The sequence below is a fragment of the Platichthys flesus genome, chromosome 18 (assembly GCF_949316205.1).
Source record: "Platichthys flesus chromosome 18, fPlaFle2.1, whole genome shotgun sequence".
NCBI classification, from domain to species: domain Eukaryota; kingdom Metazoa; phylum Chordata; class Actinopteri; order Pleuronectiformes; family Pleuronectidae; genus Platichthys; species Platichthys flesus.
The window spans coordinates 17,574,691-17,592,004 of record NC_084962.1 but is presented as its reverse complement, the minus strand read 5'-3'; the positions used below and the strand labels follow the sequence as shown (position 1 = coordinate 17,592,004).

The 17,314-nt window shown below is 42.4% G+C and overlaps 2 protein-coding genes across 2 annotated transcripts in view; one reads left to right on the top strand and one right to left on the bottom strand.

Moving 5' to 3' along the window:
- Positions 1-534: 534 nt before the first annotated feature.
- acot20 (acyl-CoA thioesterase 20) lies at positions 535-3,708 on the bottom strand. The gene is made up of 4 exons (XM_062411376.1): positions 3,666-3,708; positions 2,389-2,891; positions 2,105-2,307; positions 535-1,788 (listed from the first exon to the last, which is right to left on the bottom strand). Exons 2-4 carry the CDS (start codon positions 2,843-2,845, stop codon positions 1,195-1,197), a joined length of 1,254 nt encoding a protein of 417 aa, XP_062267360.1. The 5' UTR covers positions 2,846-2,891; positions 3,666-3,708; the 3' UTR covers positions 535-1,194.
- Positions 3,709-8,500: 4,792 nt separating this feature from the next.
- The window catches only part of susd6 (sushi domain containing 6), a 29,435-nt gene continuing 20,621 nt past the window's right edge, over positions 8,501-17,314 (top strand). Inside the window, exons 1-2 of the mRNA XM_062411377.1 lie at positions 8,501-8,663; positions 14,803-14,979. Of these exons, the coding sequence (XP_062267361.1) occupies positions 14,844-14,979 (136 nt within the window). The 5' untranslated portion in view covers positions 8,501-8,663; positions 14,803-14,843. The remainder of the gene's footprint in view (positions 8,664-14,802; positions 14,980-17,314) is intronic.

The following is a 17,314-nucleotide window of genomic DNA, read 5'->3' as shown; positions in this document are numbered from 1 at the left end:
TGCACAATCACAATGACAACTAGGCAAAGAAAACAGGAAATCACATGACACAACAAATCCAAAAACACAGTGACAAACACGAAAACAGACAAATAAGAAAACACAATCACAACACAGCTTTGTTTCTATGGTTCTTGTTGCCATTGTGTTTATTTTAGGCTTCAGGGCCAGCATGACAAGAGATATGAATATTATTGTTTGCTATTTTGTGATGAAAGCAAGACCTTGAATAGATTAAAACTTTCAAATGTTGTTGCAATAACTTGACCTGATCGTCTCTCTCTCACTTTCCATCTTCTGCTGTGGTCTTGTTCATTCTGTTCTCTCACAGGAGCTCGAGACATTCCTCATCCGTCTGCTGAAAATACCAAAACCAGGACAGGGGCACTTCTCATGATTAAAAAAAAAAAAAGAACCCTCAGCTTTTCAATATTTACTTTGTTTTAAATAACACTGAATCTATTGTTGTCTCTTCTGTGTAAATCAGGGACCAGAATCAATAAGTAGTAAAAGAAAAGAATGAACTGGATCACAGGCTGCTTAATTTCTTTTTATGTGGAAACATCACAAGAAAAATCTCATCTCTATAAACACAATGAAAGAGACTCTACAAAAAAGAGACTCACATATATACACACACACAGATTATATTTTATAATAATACAACACAAAGATGAAATACACACCATGTTTCTATTTAAATTTAAATAGAAACATGGTGTTAACATGATTTAACAAATCAGAAGTTGTATCATAGATCAACAAATATTTTTATATGGAATAAATATTTTAGATATATTAAATCTGTGCTTCACTGTTATAAACAACAGGAATTAAAGTAATAATCTACACTTCTATAACATCTTCATGGCTTCATTTAAAACCCATTTGATTAGTACAGAGGCAGAACGATGAAAAGTGTCACTGGCCAAATAGTTGTGGTCTCGACAATAGTTCCTTTTTCCCACAACAGCAAAAATTGTGTTATGTTATTCTAGTAAACGCACAACAATGGACTAATTAAGCAGAAAATCTAAAAGTAATCTTTTAAACTTCTGCTCCATGTGACCCAGGGCAGAGTGACGCTTACAGAGCTGCAGTGTTTGTTGAATTCATTAGAAATTCCAGACGAGGCGAGCATAGCTAAGGACGGCCGTTCTGGGATGCTTGACAAGCTTGACTCAACACTCCTTGCTAACAAGTGCTCTCCTTGTCCAAGTGGCTCTTGAAGAACTCCTGGACTCGTTCCCACAGGTCCAGCTGGGCCTCGGAGTGGGCTTTTGGCTCGCCCCCAAACAGCACGGCGTTCCCCACTGCAGCGTGAAAGCCGGACGGACAGTGGGGCATGTGAGGGACCTCCAGAAAGTGTCCCGCTCTGGGATAAGTCACCACCTCAAACGACTCTTCTTTGCTGTGACTTCTCAGCGTTGCAGCGGCGTGTTGTGCAAATAGAGCACTGTTCCAGTTTTGGTCATCTTCAGCGACCGCGAACAGGAAGTGGCAGCTGGCCCGTTCAATCGGGATCAAGGATGCTTGGTTCTTCTCCAAGGTCGGGCCTGTAAAGGCGTCGCGAATACGAAACAGCCCCGAGTCTGTTACTTTAACGTTCTTGAGGACAGGAGGGAGTGGGGTTATTACAGTGTCTTTATAGTGGAGGGGGATAACAGTGTTTCCAATGCAGCTGTTGATACAGACGGTGGCTGTGATCCCCTGTAAGAAAGAGGACATTGACAAAGCCAAAGCTCCACTGTGAGAGATGGAGATGATGCCAACCCCGGGACCTTTGACCTGTAGTGAGAGGTATTATATTAAAAGGCAGGTCTATCATTGATAAAATGTCATATTTCATAGCATTTAATTAAATTAAAGTATGCCTCAATCCTATAATTACCTATTAGTTTAATTAATTTAGTTTCTGTCACAACTATATAATGGTAATCAGAAGCCAGCAGATGGCGACATTGACACAGTCTCATAAAAATACATTATCCGTTCTCATTTTATTTGCTGTGAATGAATTGGACAGAAACCAGTAAATTTAAAATCACATTAAGGGAATAATATGTTGAGTTTGATATTGTAGGTGTTAATCTTCAGTTCTTACTTCTGGCTGGCTCCTCAGATATGTTACAGCTTCTTCAAAGTATTCCAGATCCAGTTTTGGGGGATTTTTCGGTAGATCCTGGTAGCCATAATAAGCCAGAGCCAAAACCACAAAGCCCTTATTTGCCAGGAGGCTGGCTCGGGGTTCACTGAGACCTCCACCGAGCGTGTACAAGTCCACAACTCCAGGGAACGGACCCTTTCCTGTCAACAGAATGTATTTGTAATGTTTTGTGAATGTAAATTTGAATTTCTCAAGGCTCCCTCAGGTTAAACCCAACTGACCTGGTGGAATGAAGAGGACTCCCCGTATTCTGCCCTCTTGTACAGGAACTCTCTTCATCCCTTCGGTCATGAATCCTCGCTCCACAGTTTCAGAGACCAGCAGCTTACCAGTCTCCTGACTAACCGCTGCTATCTCCACCAGTGTCGGGCCGAGCACATTCTTCTTCAGCAGTTTGCTGTGTGCAATGTCTGGAGACATGGCCCAGAACAGACCCATGGGCTCCACTCCGGTGTAGCTTCCTTCCAGGGAAGGTGAGCGGGAAACATCCAACCGGCCGCTTTCATCCGCCTTGTACAGGGCGGAGGCCTTGAAGATCACCCCTCTGTCATCCACTAGCTTTGACCTTAGCTCTACTGGTTTGAAAGGAGCCAGTCCGTCTACTCTGACCTGCACCAGTTTGTCGAAGAGACAGCGAGCTCCGGGGAGGATCCTCAGTCGGATCTGTGAGTGAGCCATGTCCGGTCTCAGAGGGACGATTCCACCGAAGGGCCTTTATCTGAATCTGTTAGGACAACAAAAGATTAAATAAATACCATATCTTTCACAAAGAGTTTCTAAAATGAGAAACTATCATCTTATCAATGAAACAAATAGACACAAAGTCTATGTGTATGTTTAATTTCTATCAATCCTCATCTGAGGAGACATCACTGGTTTTAGCATCTGAGCAGCTCTTTACAAAACTGACTCAATTCACTAAACACTGAGTCAGTCCTTGAAACAAGCTGTAGCATCATCACCATCACTACCATGTGACATCAGACACAGAGCCAAAGATAAACCAGCCTTTAGAAAGGTTACTGTGTTCATTAACTTAGTATGACCCAAGAAGGATGTTGTAAAACCTGTCTATGGATAAAGGGCCCTTCAGCTCTGAGTCTCAACTGTCATGGCCCCTGAACACACATCTAGGGCAGGTAAACACGTGTCTTTGTTTAAATGAGGGTCCTCTTACTGGTTTCTGTGGCTAACTGGGAGATATTAGTGTAACTGGGGGAAAGGTCGTGTCACACAACTAATTGTTCTCTATTTAGCATCTTATTAGCAGCAAACACACGAGAGCAACCTTTAGCCTACTTTGCACTTGAACTTTCTTTATCAAGAAAGGAGGCTGCGTTAGCATCTTTTATTGATTTGAGAGGTTTAGCGCGTCTGTTTTGGGACAAAAAAAACGAACGAACATCAGCAGCTCTTTTCACATCGTCTCCCTGCAGCTGGAAAGGGACTCAGACGTATTGCTGGACATCAGTTACTCATTCATTGATGCGACACTCACCAAGGAGGAAGCGACAGGGAGCAACCATCTTGCCGGAAATCAGGAAGTAGGTGTGTTTACGTTTTTCATCCGCTTCCAATTCATAATATACTTATGTATTATATATATTTAAATATGTGCTGGTTTCAAATTATAGTCAATCACATATCATTTAAATAAAATTAGAATTATTTGCACTGTCTCAACAAATAGACTGTGTATAAAAAACTAAAATGATGTGTATATATAAGTAGGTAGGCAATACCTCCACTAGATGTCACTGGAGAGCTTTGTCTTAGCGGCCATGTTGACACGAGCTTGTGAACACAGGTGTTTCTGATCCCTGTAATTAAGATTGATTGATTAGAAATAAACTAGTATTTATTAGTATAGGTAGGAGTACAAATATTTTTATTGGCATTACTAACATTCCAACAATTTGTATCATTACTCGTAGGAATAATTATCAACCATACTAGCACTACCACTCGTTTTATTTGTATTATAATAAGTAGGAGTAGTAGTAGGCGTACTAGTATTTATAAGCTTTACTAGCATTACAACTATAACAATCGTTACTTGAAGTAGTAATATTTATCAACTTGCACTACAACAATTGTTTTATTAGTAGTAGGAGAAGTAGTAAGAGTAATAGTATCAGTGTGTTTGCTTGGATAGTAAAATTGTGTGAAAGAAGAAGAAAGGCTCCAACATTGTAGCCTAAGGAAAATATTATTAAATTCTCCCCCAAAATTCTAAAATTATGACACATGTATGTTCCTGGGGAAAGTAATTCCCGTATCATCTCTCAATGGAGTGACCTTTTTTTTTAAGCTTTTCACTCTGCTCATTCTAGCCCTGGGCTGAGCAGAATATATAATAACAAACTTTTTGTGGTATTGCCTGCACAGCAATCCCACCAGTCACTGCTCAGCCAGTGCCATGACTTTTAGAACAACTTTTCTCACCAGGGATTCTTCTGGGAGAGGAGAGGGGAGAGGCTAGTTTTATATACAAAGACGGGAAATCAAGGCGGGGGTGTAAGAAGAGATCAGGGAGGGAGCTAAATTTAACTGGAACTGGAAAAAATATGAGGAGGTGGATTAACAACTATGTGGAATCAACAATCCTGTGAAAAACAATTGTGTTTGTACCTCTTCAGTTAGAGATATTATTTTGCCTAAGACTTGGAGGACAATGCAGAACACATATACAACTAGAAGGAAAACGTTGACAAAGCTGTAAATACAAATGAAAGCAAATGTCAATATACCAAATATTAATATGTGTGTAGTTTCTGAGCTGCTCCCTGAGCTCCACACAGAGGATAAAGGACAGATTACTTTATGATATGGATTATATTATTCCCACATTAAAGTCAAATCCGGTTTATCCTCCACGTCAACATTATTCTATAATAGAATTATATTGTAATGCCATAGCTGCCCTCTTTATTTCATGGATGTAGAAAATCAATAACCCATTTGTTTCTCTATAGAGAAGTTGCTCTCTGTATCTAGTGTCTGGTTCTATGACAGAGATACGTGCAGTTGTGTGAAGTTCTTTAGGAAGTGCAGGGCAGGGAGAGCTTTACAAAAAAGGTGCCCGCCTCTTCTGATGTTGAGTCACTGTGACACATTGTGTTTTGCATGTGCAGAGTGAACTGGGGTTGTTGGTTTGATGAGAGCTTTGACTGGTTTTCCCCTCGGAGTCAATGCCAGTAAATATTCCACCCACTCGTTCCCGTCTATCTTAAAAATACAAGTGCTCTGTGCTAATAAAGATTTTTACTGAGGATTAATACAGTGGAATGTTCTCATTCTGTTTATGCACATAGATAATATGTGATATTAAATGACCACCCTTCAGGTCTTATAAGGACTGTTGTGTAAATCGAATACATATGCGGTCTGTGGTAATGTTTAGTATTCCTAAGTTGTAACAGCTACAAAGAATAACCACATCAACTGATCAAAATAAAATATTCCTTGCAAAAGCAACAACCAAACATCTGTCTTGATAGAATGAAAAAAAGTGTCTGAACTTGTTTCCTGCTTTATCCCTGGTGTTTATTTACACTGTCCAACAATGTGCAGTGCATTCAATGTCTAATATCAAGAATTATGTATAGTTTTAGATAAAAGGTAGACATTTGGAATTACAGATATTTAAAGGAGGCTTTCCATAAAGGTTAATGCACAGTTACTTTTTGGTTGATGGATCAAAAATAGGGAAAAACTAATTGTATTTGTAGATGTGTGGGTTCCCAACTGAGAGAGTACTGAGCAACCCCCCCTTTGCCAAATATAACAGCTTGCAAATGCTTTTAATAGCCACAAGCCTTTCTATTCCAGATTTTGGAATTTTCACCCACTCTTCCAGCAGATCACTCCATGTGCACAGATATTTTTAGTTGTCTTGCAGACACAGCAAGTTCTCACCGATTTTCAATGAAGTTCAGGCCAGAGGCTCCCACAGGCATTCCAAAAGCTTTGGCTTTCCTTTCTTGACGCGTATTTCATGGCGGACTTAGAGGTTTGCTTTGGATCGTTGTCCTGTTGTAGAAGCCAGCCTCATTTCGTTTTGAGTTACTTGATGGAGTTAAGGATATTTGCTCTGAGAGTTGGCTTACATTCTGTGGAATCTGTCCTTTCTCTATGTTTTTGCAGTGTTTCTTAAAACCACTGGCTGCAACACAACTCCAATGCAGAATACGGTCAGATGCCAAAGCTCAGACGTAGGCAGAGATAACTGGTTAGTGTATCATGAAGGGACCATGGAGGCCAATCATAATATTACCACCTCATTTGAACACAGTGCCCAAACTTTTGCATGTCGTTAATGTTTAACATTTATGGTATGGAACTTAAATCAGATAAACGGATTCGGAATTTTTAATGGTCTTTTTCCTCTCTCTTTCTCTGCTCACCCCACCCGGTCGAGGCAGGTGGCCTTCTACATCAGGTCATGTTCTGCTGGAGAGTTTCCTCAAGTTAATGATCGAGTTTTTTTTCTCTAAAATGCAGTTGAGCCGTTTTCTATTGTGTTTAGTGCAGAGAAGTACCTCTTCAGTTAGAACTTCCTTTCTACTTAACAACCTGCCCTGACATGATTCAAGTGACTGGAGTGGACCTTTGCACCGTTTGCTGATTACAATAACATCACAACACATACTGAGAAATGTTATTTGGCCCAACACTTGACGATAGATCTCTGTAGAGCAGTTGCTCCCATGTATCTAGTGTCTAGTTTAATGATGGAGATACCTGATACTATGATGGAGTGCGTGAACTTCTTCATGATGTAGGGAGGGCTTCACAAACAGGAGACTGCCTCTTTTGATGCTTATTCACTGTGACAAATTGTGTTTTATTATTATTATTATTATATTTTCACAAAATCAACAAGAGGTTCCATCTGATGGGGTTGCCTTCATAACTGTAACAAAACACAACTTCAGGGAAACTCTCTAAAATGCAGTTGAGCAGTTTCAATTGTGTTTAGTGCAGAGAAGAACCTCTTCAGTTACTGTTCAGATATGAACTTCATTTCCACTGGGGTGGACCTTTGCACCGTTTACTAAATACAATTACATCATAACACATACTGAGAAAGGCTATTTGGCCTAACACTTGAACATAGATCTCGGTAGAGCAGTTGCTCCCATGCATCTAGTGTCTAGTGTAATGATGGAGATACCTGATACTATGATGGAGTGCGTGAACTTCTTCATGATGTAGGGAGGGCTTCACAAACAGGAGACTGCCTCTTTTGATGCTTATTCACTGTGACAAGTTGTGTTTTATTATTATTATTATTATATTTTCACAAAATCAACAAGAGGTTCCATCTGATGGGGTTGCCTTCATAACTGTAACAAAACACAACTTCAGGGAAACTCTCTAAAATGCAGTTGAGCAGTTTCAATTGTGTTTAGTGCAGAGAAGAACCTCTTCAGTTACTGTTCAGATATGAACTTCATTTCCACTGGAGTGGACCTTTTCACCATTTACTAAATACAATTACATCATAACACATACTGAGAAAGGCTATTTGGCCTAACACTTGAACATAGATCTAGTGTCTAGTGTAATGATGGAGATACTTGATACTTGATACTATGATGGAGTGTCTGAACTTCTTTAGGATGTAGGAGGTAGGGAGGGGGGGGGGGGGGGGGGCTTTACAAATAGGAGACTGCCTCTTTAGATGTTTATTCACTGACATATCGTGTTTGATTATTAATTACATTGCATTTCATTTAGCTGACACTTTTATCAATAGTGACTTACAATAAGTGCATTCAACCCCCGAGGGTACAAACCCAGGACAACAAGAATCAAGAAAGTACAAAGCAAAACTACCATGTGCTACCAGTAAGTGTCATTTTGTTTTGTTTTTTGTTTTATTCAAGGTATAGTCGGGAAGAGGTATGTTTGTATGTTACAGCGGAAGATGTGTAAACTTTCTAATGTTAAAATAATTTTAATTTTACTCTAATATTATTATTATATTTCAACAAACTCAACAAGATGGGCCGTTTGATGAAGTGGCCTTCATAACCCTAACCAACCACGATTTCAGGGAAACTCTCTAAAATGCCGTTGAGCAGTTTCTATTGTGTGTTTTTTTTGTGTGTGGATTCTTTTGTCTCCCCCCCCAAACCAAATCCCGGCGCTTTTATTTTGAAATCCGTCCTCGTGCGGCGTTGCCCCCCCTTTTTTACCACGGGATCGCCATGGAGACCGCGCGAGACCGAGCCCGCGAGCGCGCGCGGCAGCTGCTGGAGGAGCCGAGTGTTTCCGCTCAGCGCGAGCCACAGATCCCGAAGAGCCGAGCGAGCACGAGCACGAGCGAGGACGAGGGGCGAGCGGAGCGACGAGCAGGAAACGCACTCACGTCCCCCCGGTGTTTGACGCACCGACCGTCTCCTCCCCCCCGGGCTGTCTCCGCTCCTGAAACACGCTTTAACGTCCCGAATGTGAACGACGGAGAAGGAGCTGCTCACCCTTCGCGTTGGTGAGTGTTGTGTTGTTGTTTTTAGTGTGTGTGTGTGTGTTTTTTTTTAAAGGCTAATCACACGCAGGCCACCTCGATCTCCCTCTCTCTCTCTTCCTCTCTCTCTGTGTCTCTCTACCTCCTCTTCCGTGTTTTTCTTCGTAACGCGTTTACGAACAATCGCTAAAATGTCGCCCGCGCTAGCTGGCAACGTTTGACAACTCGCGAGGGACAATTTGCGAGTTGTCAAAAAAAAATTCTGTTGTGTAGCGAAGTGTGTTGTCGAAGCTAGCCGTGACACGGGCTGGAATACGTTAACTACCCTTGTTACGTTCAGCTGCTACACAAAAGAACATGGCCTAGCTTGACAAAAGTGATAACAATTACACTGTATGGGGGGGGGGGGGGGATTAACGCAGAATAAGAGGAAACCGGCTCCGGTAGTGAGTCGGTAGCGTGTGTTCACGAACAGCTGTAATGGTACATTCGGGTCATGTGGACAATAATCGGAGCTAAGAGGTTAGCTATTAAAAAAAAAGGACGCATATAATCCACGTTATTAATGGTTTATAAACATCAGCTCAGATCAACATCCAGTAAGTGTGTGTTTGTGTTGCTGGGCCACTTTGTTATAATGGGGTCGCTTTGTTTTTGTCTCTCTCTCTCTGTGTGTGTGTGTGTGTGTGTGTTGGCACCCCCCCACCACCACCACACTCTTTGTTTAAATAGCTCGCAGTACAGTTGCACGTGTCGACGCGTGTGACTCTGTCTCACCGCTGCTGTGAAGACACCAGTATAGTCCACGTTTGTGATTCAGTCGCAGGGATATGTGTGTGTACTGGTTTAGTTTTTTATTTAAAGGGTCGCTTGTTGGCAGCTATCAGCCCCCCCACCCCCTCCCTAACACACAGACACACACACACCCGCCCTCCACTCCTTGGCTTTTCGGGTCCAAGGGAAAGTTTGAGTCGTTAGTTGGATATGCTGAGACACGTGACAGTTGCAATAAGGGAAGGGGGGGGGGGTAAACGTGAGCTGATGTTTGCTCATGAGAAGAAAAAAAAATTCCAGTTTTGCGAAAACACCAGATATCAGGGGAGTATCCAGGTGTGATGGGAAACTGTGAAACCAGTCTGCTGAGCTGTGTGTCCTATTGGGATGTGACCAATGATTTCATCAAGTGTCAAGTGGAGAACACAATAAATCTGCCATCTTTTAGCATTTTGCATCATATATGTCATGGGTAACTATCAATTTTATGTGGGTTGTTATCGATTACGCTGCAAGTTATTGCCTTGACTTATTGATCAGTGGGTCGGGGCAACATCAGAGGATTTATAGCGTGATGTCGTGGTCAAGTGGTTCATGTGTATTTTTGTTTACATTTGTAATTGTATAGTATCTCTGTGTAGCATTGTAGTATTTTGATTTTAAAATGGTTTTCTTTTAATGTGTTTACTGGCTGTAGTATTCCCATAAAAGGTTTGCTGTACATTTACTTTGGTCTATGTGTATTGTACTGGTTTGGGTACTACACATGTATAGTCCATAGACATTTATTAATATGTGAAAGTCATTCTGCTTTATTTCAGTTTTACATTTAAGAAACTGCATCGGGACAGCAGATTGAAAATGAGAATAGTTATAAGATCATTTGTCGTTTGACCTCTATTGTACTTCCCTTTGTGTACTTTCTTATTCGGTAGATTCTCGTTATTCTCGTTATAACACACTGACCAAACAATGTTGTGTTTACACTGAGTCATTTCTCCACTTTAGCTGCTGTTGTTATAAGTGGTGTGGTGGTGACGTACCTGGCTGCTTCTATTATTTCCTGGTGTTGTAACTCTATCATCTCACACCTTTGAGCCGATGATACTCTATATAAGAGGTCAGGGTAAGCCTTTATTTTATAACCATTGTCACACATTTGACTCCCATTGCTCAAATCGCCTTCTTCCGTTTTTACATGTTGTACTGGTCATGCCCTGCTTTCCACACAGTCACCAGCAGCTTTCCTGGTTCTCATTTTAAAGTACATTGTGTAGTTTCATTGAAAGTTTTATGATCCCCGGTTCAGCATTCACAGGCTTTTTCTGTTTGACAACACAGCTCAGAGAAAACATCTTGTGGGCAAAGATAAGAACCTTGTTTGGCCTCAGTCCTATTTTCAAATTTCCCGACATTTCAACATTGTCAACATAAGCTATTTCTCTCATTTTTAGTGTTTCCCCTTTTGGTTCTTCTCTCTCTCCTCGTATCATTTCTTCTCTTTTTTCTCTTCTACATTTTCTTGTCTGTTTCTGCCCCCTTGCTTGAGGCGGTGCAGAGGGATGCTCGGGCCCCGTGGGGCTCAACACTACAAAATGCTTGACAACAAAGGGTCCTCTCTGTGCTGCCATGCAGAGCCCCATCTCTGGGCTCCCTCCGCAGGCCCAGACGGGCTCCACCAGCAGGAGTAGCATTGGGGCCTATCGGGTGGAAATCTCCTCTCGGCTGTTTCTTTGGCACACTGAGAGCTCTCTGTTCCCGGACAGATGCCTCCGCTGCTGCTCTCCTTGGCTCCCTTTGCATTCCTGGAGCCGCGGGCAGCTGACAAACTGCAGTAACAGCCTGCTGGCTGGCTGCTCGTCTCTGTGCTGTCTGAAGTGCAGAGTTGCAGAGTTTTTTCCCCTTAAGTAGACAAAACATACTAAGTATTTGTGCTGCCAAAAACACAACTGATTATATAACATTGCTTTTTGTGCTGCAACTAATGACAATCACAATGCGTGACCGATGAATCTTTATGATGCTCCTCAGCGCTGACAGGAAGTCTTTGTGTAATTTGTATTGGGAAGTTGTGTTGAAACATTGCTGTAATTTTGTTACACCTAGGAAAGTCTGACACACACAGGGCTGTATTTAATATGAGGAACGAATGTCACATGTTTTATATTGAGTCTTTTAGTCTTTGTCGCTCTTGGATCGGTGTGAGTTTGTGTATTTTATGTCTCTACATGTTTTTATTAAATCGCTTTAGTCAGACCAGCCAGGTAGCCTATGCTTTAGATTCGTTTATTCCTAATAGTTCTCAGGGCCTTCAGTCTGACAAGCTCTTATTCTGTTAGATTCCCCATTGCAATGCTACTAGATATAATTAAAGTATTAATCAATCTCAAATGACTTTGCAATGACACTGATGGCTTTTTAAACATGCACACTTTGATTGAACACACTGTTACCTGCACATAACTGATTTGGGGAAGCTAATGTTGGCTTCATGCAGCTGCAGGCAGGAAGTGTTTGTACGTGTGGTTGGATGCAAAATCTAGTTCCAGGAAACAGAGGCTAAGTCTCTTGAAGTTTAAAATAGCAGCAGCGTCTCTAATGTAACGTGTCAAGCTCAACATCTTCTGACACAAAACTCACACATTTGACTTTAAGAATTGGAAGCGTGTCTGTGCCGTGGCTGTCAAACTGCCAGCTGTGCTATTAATCAATAAAAAATGCATGAAAATTAAGTCAGCACATCGCAAGATCTGCAAAAAAAAAATAAATCCTTCAAGCCTCGAGTCTGGACTGTCTTGTTCTAACTAATTGGAACACTGTGTTTTGGTGGGACCTAAGCACGGAGGTAATGACTTTTTCGTTTCTCAGACGATATTGCGTGAAAGCAATTAAGCTAATTCTGCTTAAGTTTTCACTTCGCAAACATACCGGCCATTTAATACTCCGCCCTCAGCTCTCTGAGGAGGTCAGCGCTGCATTATAAGTGCCATCCCAAGTGGTTATTTACATCCCAACAAGTTCCTTTGAACAAAACACGTGTTCCTTCTGGTCCTGCCTTTGACTTTTGTTCGCCCTTGTTTTGTCCCTAAGACGAGTTAATGTAAAGCCTCTCGGTAACCCAGGCCTTAGCAGCATCAACCTGATCCCAACATGAACAAATGAGAAAGCGTCTATGGATAAAATGGCTGGCACTGGTCCCCCTGCATGTGTTTCTGTCTGGCTGCCCTTTGGCTCAATGCAGTAACCTAACTGTCCAGCCAAAACAGGCTTGCGTCACTCTCTCCCACTGGTCTGCACCACATGCAAGTACCGTTCTCCATCCCATCGGCTCTTTGTGACATCAGAAAGGTGGCAGGCGGTGTGGGACCCCCGCTGTTTGTGTCCTGGAAATGTTCTGCCAAATTAGATTGTCGTGATCTTCGGTTATTTGAAATCTAGAATGGAGAAGGACACTCAGCGGTAGCACACAATGTAGAATGGTTCCCTGTACAGAGAGGAGACATACACAATGATTATCAACACATTTCTCTCAAACATAATTTCTGTCAGTTATGGTAGATCTCATCAGACTGGATTAAAGTAAGAATCAGCTTTACAAATGGGGTGACACTTAATGATTGACTGAGCTGAGACTGGCTAGCGATTGGTCCAGTACTTGTATCGTAGGGAACTCGGTACCCCGGCTCTATGCCACTATTATTCTGGTTCTAAATCCATATCCAGGACATTTTGTCATAAAATCTTGATAGTGGAAGGAAGTGGAGATGTGACATCCATTTATAAACACACTCTGAACCTTTGACAATGAAATATAAGGCCATGGATTGCTGTCTAGTGAAGACAGCGTCCGTTCTGTCCTGTGGTTTTGTCCAAAACCTGAACCACTTACCAAGATCTGCAATCCAGTGCACTCCCCCTAGAGGCACGTCGGGCTATTTGCCAGCCGTGTGTGTTTGTTTACCGTAACTCCCCTAGACACATCAGTGCCAGTGGCCACACGGTGGATCTGCAATCAAATTTGTGGCTGTCTTAAGTGCAGCCGTGCCATTACTGTAGCCATTAGCTCCGCGGCCTTGTGTGGCTGTAATGGGCCCTCGGCTGCTGCCTGCCAGTCGGGCGAGTTCCCTGCAGAATGCTGCTACTGCTGCTTCCCCCCCCCCCCACAAAGTCTCTGAAGCAACATAACCATCGCTGCCTGCACCTGCATCTCATTTAGGTAATGATAGTGCACGTCTGGTTGTATCCCCCAATCAACGGACAAATGTGCTGAGGAAGTTAGTGAGGCCTGTGTCATGGTCGTGCAGAAAGGATGTGGGGGTGTTTGTTGTTTGTGTGCATGTGGTTGTGTTCATTCCTTCCACTGTTGGTGCTTGAAGTGTTTTGCCATCACTGCAGTTCATTAGACAGCTGTTACTGGATGATATTGGCTATAAATGATACTTTACATTTATCAACATTTATATTTGGCGATGTGAGTGGTGCAAACAAAAATACAAGGATTTTTCAGAAAGGGGCACCTGATCAAGTTATCATTTCATAATTTGTCCATCTAACTTTATTTCCCGACGTGCAGCATATGGCAGAGTAGCACCACAGCTGAGCCGACCATGGAACAGCATCTGTTTTTCATTCAGCTGTAAAGAAAATACCGTGTCCTCCTCAGCATCACTCTTCAATAACTACATTTGGGGAATCCCTGCTTAGGAAGGGTTTGTTTGTATGCTTTTATACATTTTGCACAAATAATAGATTCTCTTCTAATAATTTTTGGCTGCCGAGCGAAACTGGCCAAACAGAAGGGATTAGTTCCCTTCCTCACCAACAGGGTTTTCATTAAAGTTGCAGCTGTAATTGCTGTTTTGTTTTTTTGTGCTGACTCTCCCTCGCACGTTCTTAAGCCCTCCTCCCTCTAACGTTGCTACTCATCTGCTGCAGGGATAAGGTTTCCCCGTTACATCATCTATAAATCTAACGGCTGGTGTATTTAGTTAGATTCCGAGGCAGAGTGATGATTGAAGATTAAAGGAGGAAAGCAGTTCCCACCACCAGTGTTCTTTAGAAACGAGAGCTGGGAATTGTTTTACGTCTTGTTTGAAGATTGTGTAAATAGTAGGATGCAGTTTTCGAGGAACCAGTGCACGGGAAGAGGAAGTACACACAGTCATCCATTCAGTTATTGTTATCAACTGCAAAAACAAGTGTATGACACGCAGAAACGGCCTGTGTTCAGTTTCTCTTCCTGTCTTTACGTCGCGGCTCGCTCTCTATCCCCTCCTGTTTCTCTGTGTTGCATTCGGTTACGTAATCCTCACTGAATGTTGATAGTAATCTGTGTCCCTCCCCCCCCCCCCTCCCTCTCTATCCCCTACTCTCTATGTTGGCCTGACAGGTTAAGCCGTAGAGGACTCTCGCTGGTCGCCGGAGGAAAAGATGTGCGATGGAATGGTAGCGTGTCAGACGAGAGCCCCATCCTCCTCTTCTTCCTCCACCTCCTCACGAGCCCACAGGCTGGCTGCCTCCGCGCTTCTCCTCCTCTTCACCCTGCTCCCTCATGGTCACGCATCAGGTAGGACACAGACGCTCTTTCTCTCTGTCTCTGCTCCCACGTGATACAAATCGACTAAACAGCCATCTTTGCCATCTCTTGTAAATTGATTGAGGGTTTTTTTTTTACTCGCCTCGCAGGTCAGCTAGATTGAATTGGTATCCTCTACCCTTGGGTCGATCAGGTTGCTCTTCCTCCGCTAGGCAGCCGAGTATTTTTCGGGTGCTCCCACCCACTCCGTGAATCCACTCACTGTCCTAATGGGTCACAGCAGTTTTCCTCCGCTATTGAGTGGAAGGGAGACGATGTTGTCTGTGGTCACATTGCTGTCATAAGGTTTTAATCAGCCGTGACATTTAGCGTCCTCTGAGAGCTTTTAGCACCGCTAGCCAGCTTTGGTTATTACCCCACAACGGCCGCCACAACAGATCAGGTTTTTCTTCCAGCCTGAAATGTTAGATTTTTATCTTAGTATTGAACGTTTTTCACAGATAGAAGTTTCATTAGCCAGCTGATAACATATTTATCGATACCTGCAGCACAGATAAAGCCTGTGTCTTGTTTCCTGTTAAGGAACACAATGCCAGTGGCTTGTACTCGCTGAACCCCTTCACTTGTGCCAGCTTTCCTTTCACTTTAGCCATCCAATATTCCAGTCCCCTCCCCCCACGCAAACACACTCTACCTCCACACATGCGCTACCCAGATACACCGATACACACACTCACACACACACTCTCCCCACACATCGGCAGCTTGTGAAATGTGCCAGATGTCCTTGCCACAGAGAGGAGGCAGATTGTGTGTATATGAATGAGTAAATGTGTGTGTGTGTGTGTGTGTGTGGGGGGATGAAACGGTCATTGGTCTGAGGGCAAATTCAAATCCACTGTAAAATTTTTGTGATTACCGTTTCAAATTTGAATTCGATCGCAGCGGTTTAAAAAACAACCTGTCCAGCGTCAACCCGAGCAGGTGCAGAATACAACGTGGGTTTGTTTTTGCATCAATGAAAACATGGTGGAAGGCAGCGCTTCATGATAGATTCGGTTCCTGGAATCATTTAATAGATTTTCCTTCTTTTAAAGCCTAAATGAATAATGAATGTGTGTGTGAGAGAGAGAGAGAGAGAGAGAGGGAGATGGGCGGATGGGCAAGAGGAGGGCACCGCTGATCCCAAGTGTATCCTCTCTCTCTTTCTTTTGCTCTTATGTAACACACATGATTCATGTTGAGCCCAGAGGGGCTGGTATCATGCTCACGTTTTAAATCCAACACACTCTCATTCACTGCCTACCAATACCAAGGAACATGTCCTCGAATGCCCACGTGCTCTCATTGCTGTGAATGTGTGTGTGTGTGTGAAACCCCATCTTTTACGTGTGTGTGTGTGCCCCACGCTGTGTGTGGATGTGGTACATAGAATAATAAATAGTCTGTCCCCAGATATCCTCTGTGTCACTTTACCAAAAGGCAAACCCTGGATCGACCACGTTTCTGACAGTTGGTGCATTACACCGGGACAAATGTACACCCAAGAATTTTTTTACAGTACCCATAATGCAACTGCACCTGTAACACTAGTCGGTTGATGTAAACTAAGAGATAGTTATCAAGACTGCACTGTGAAGATAAATTGCAGCTGTCTTTTTTAAGATAGACGTTGTGAGTTATGAACTAGAGAAGATTTGAGACCTGCCATCTTATCAGCGTCAATCAAGCTATTTTTAAAAATGTTCTCATAGATTCTTTTGTTTTCATTTTGGCCCTGTCATTATTATACATCATGAGTGAACTAGTTTCCTGGAAGGTAATGGAACATTCTACACCTGAGGGAACAAAGGTTATCTTTGAACTGTGTGTTTGACATTACTTCCTTGTAGTGCACCTGGTAATAAACTTGTGCTTAGTCCCAGTTCATGAGTTGGAACTCTTTAAAATTATATATTTACTTAATATTTTTCTCTCTCGTATTAATAAATAATAAGCGATAGTATATTTAACAACACAAGTGGTTAATTTAAAGGTTTCAGGGTAAACTTCAAGGAAATAAATATGATGTGTGAGTTTCATATATCAACCGAGACGTGAGTTGCAGTGTTTACTGTATGAAATCAGCTCTTGATTTTAGACAAATGACCACTAAGGAGATGCTCCTCTTTTAAAGGTTTTTAAATCCGGCATGTCATTACATCTCCTCTTCACCGGCCTCTCTCCAGCTCAACATACATAATTCACATAGGTGTCCCTCGACGTGTTCCAGGATGGAGATTGCTAAGGAACTTTTCATGAATATGAAATTTCATCACTGCTGACAGGCTTATTCCAGACTCACACAAATGCCAGTGAAATAGAA

Bases quoted from the DNA above. Each gene is read 5' to 3' on its own strand.
- acot20 (XM_062411376.1), bottom strand. From the start codon at position 2,845: ATGGCTCACTCACAGATCCGACTGAGGATCCTCCCCGGAGCTCGCTGT. The intron at 2,308-2,388 runs GTCAGTTGGGTT...TTCTGTTGACAG, and splicing joins AGTCCTCTTCATTCCACCAG to GAAAGGGTCCGTTCCCTGGA. The intron at 1,789-2,104 runs GTAAGAACTGAA...CTCTCACTACAG, and splicing joins ATCTGAGGAGCCAGCCAGAA to GTCAAAGGTCCCGGGGTTGG.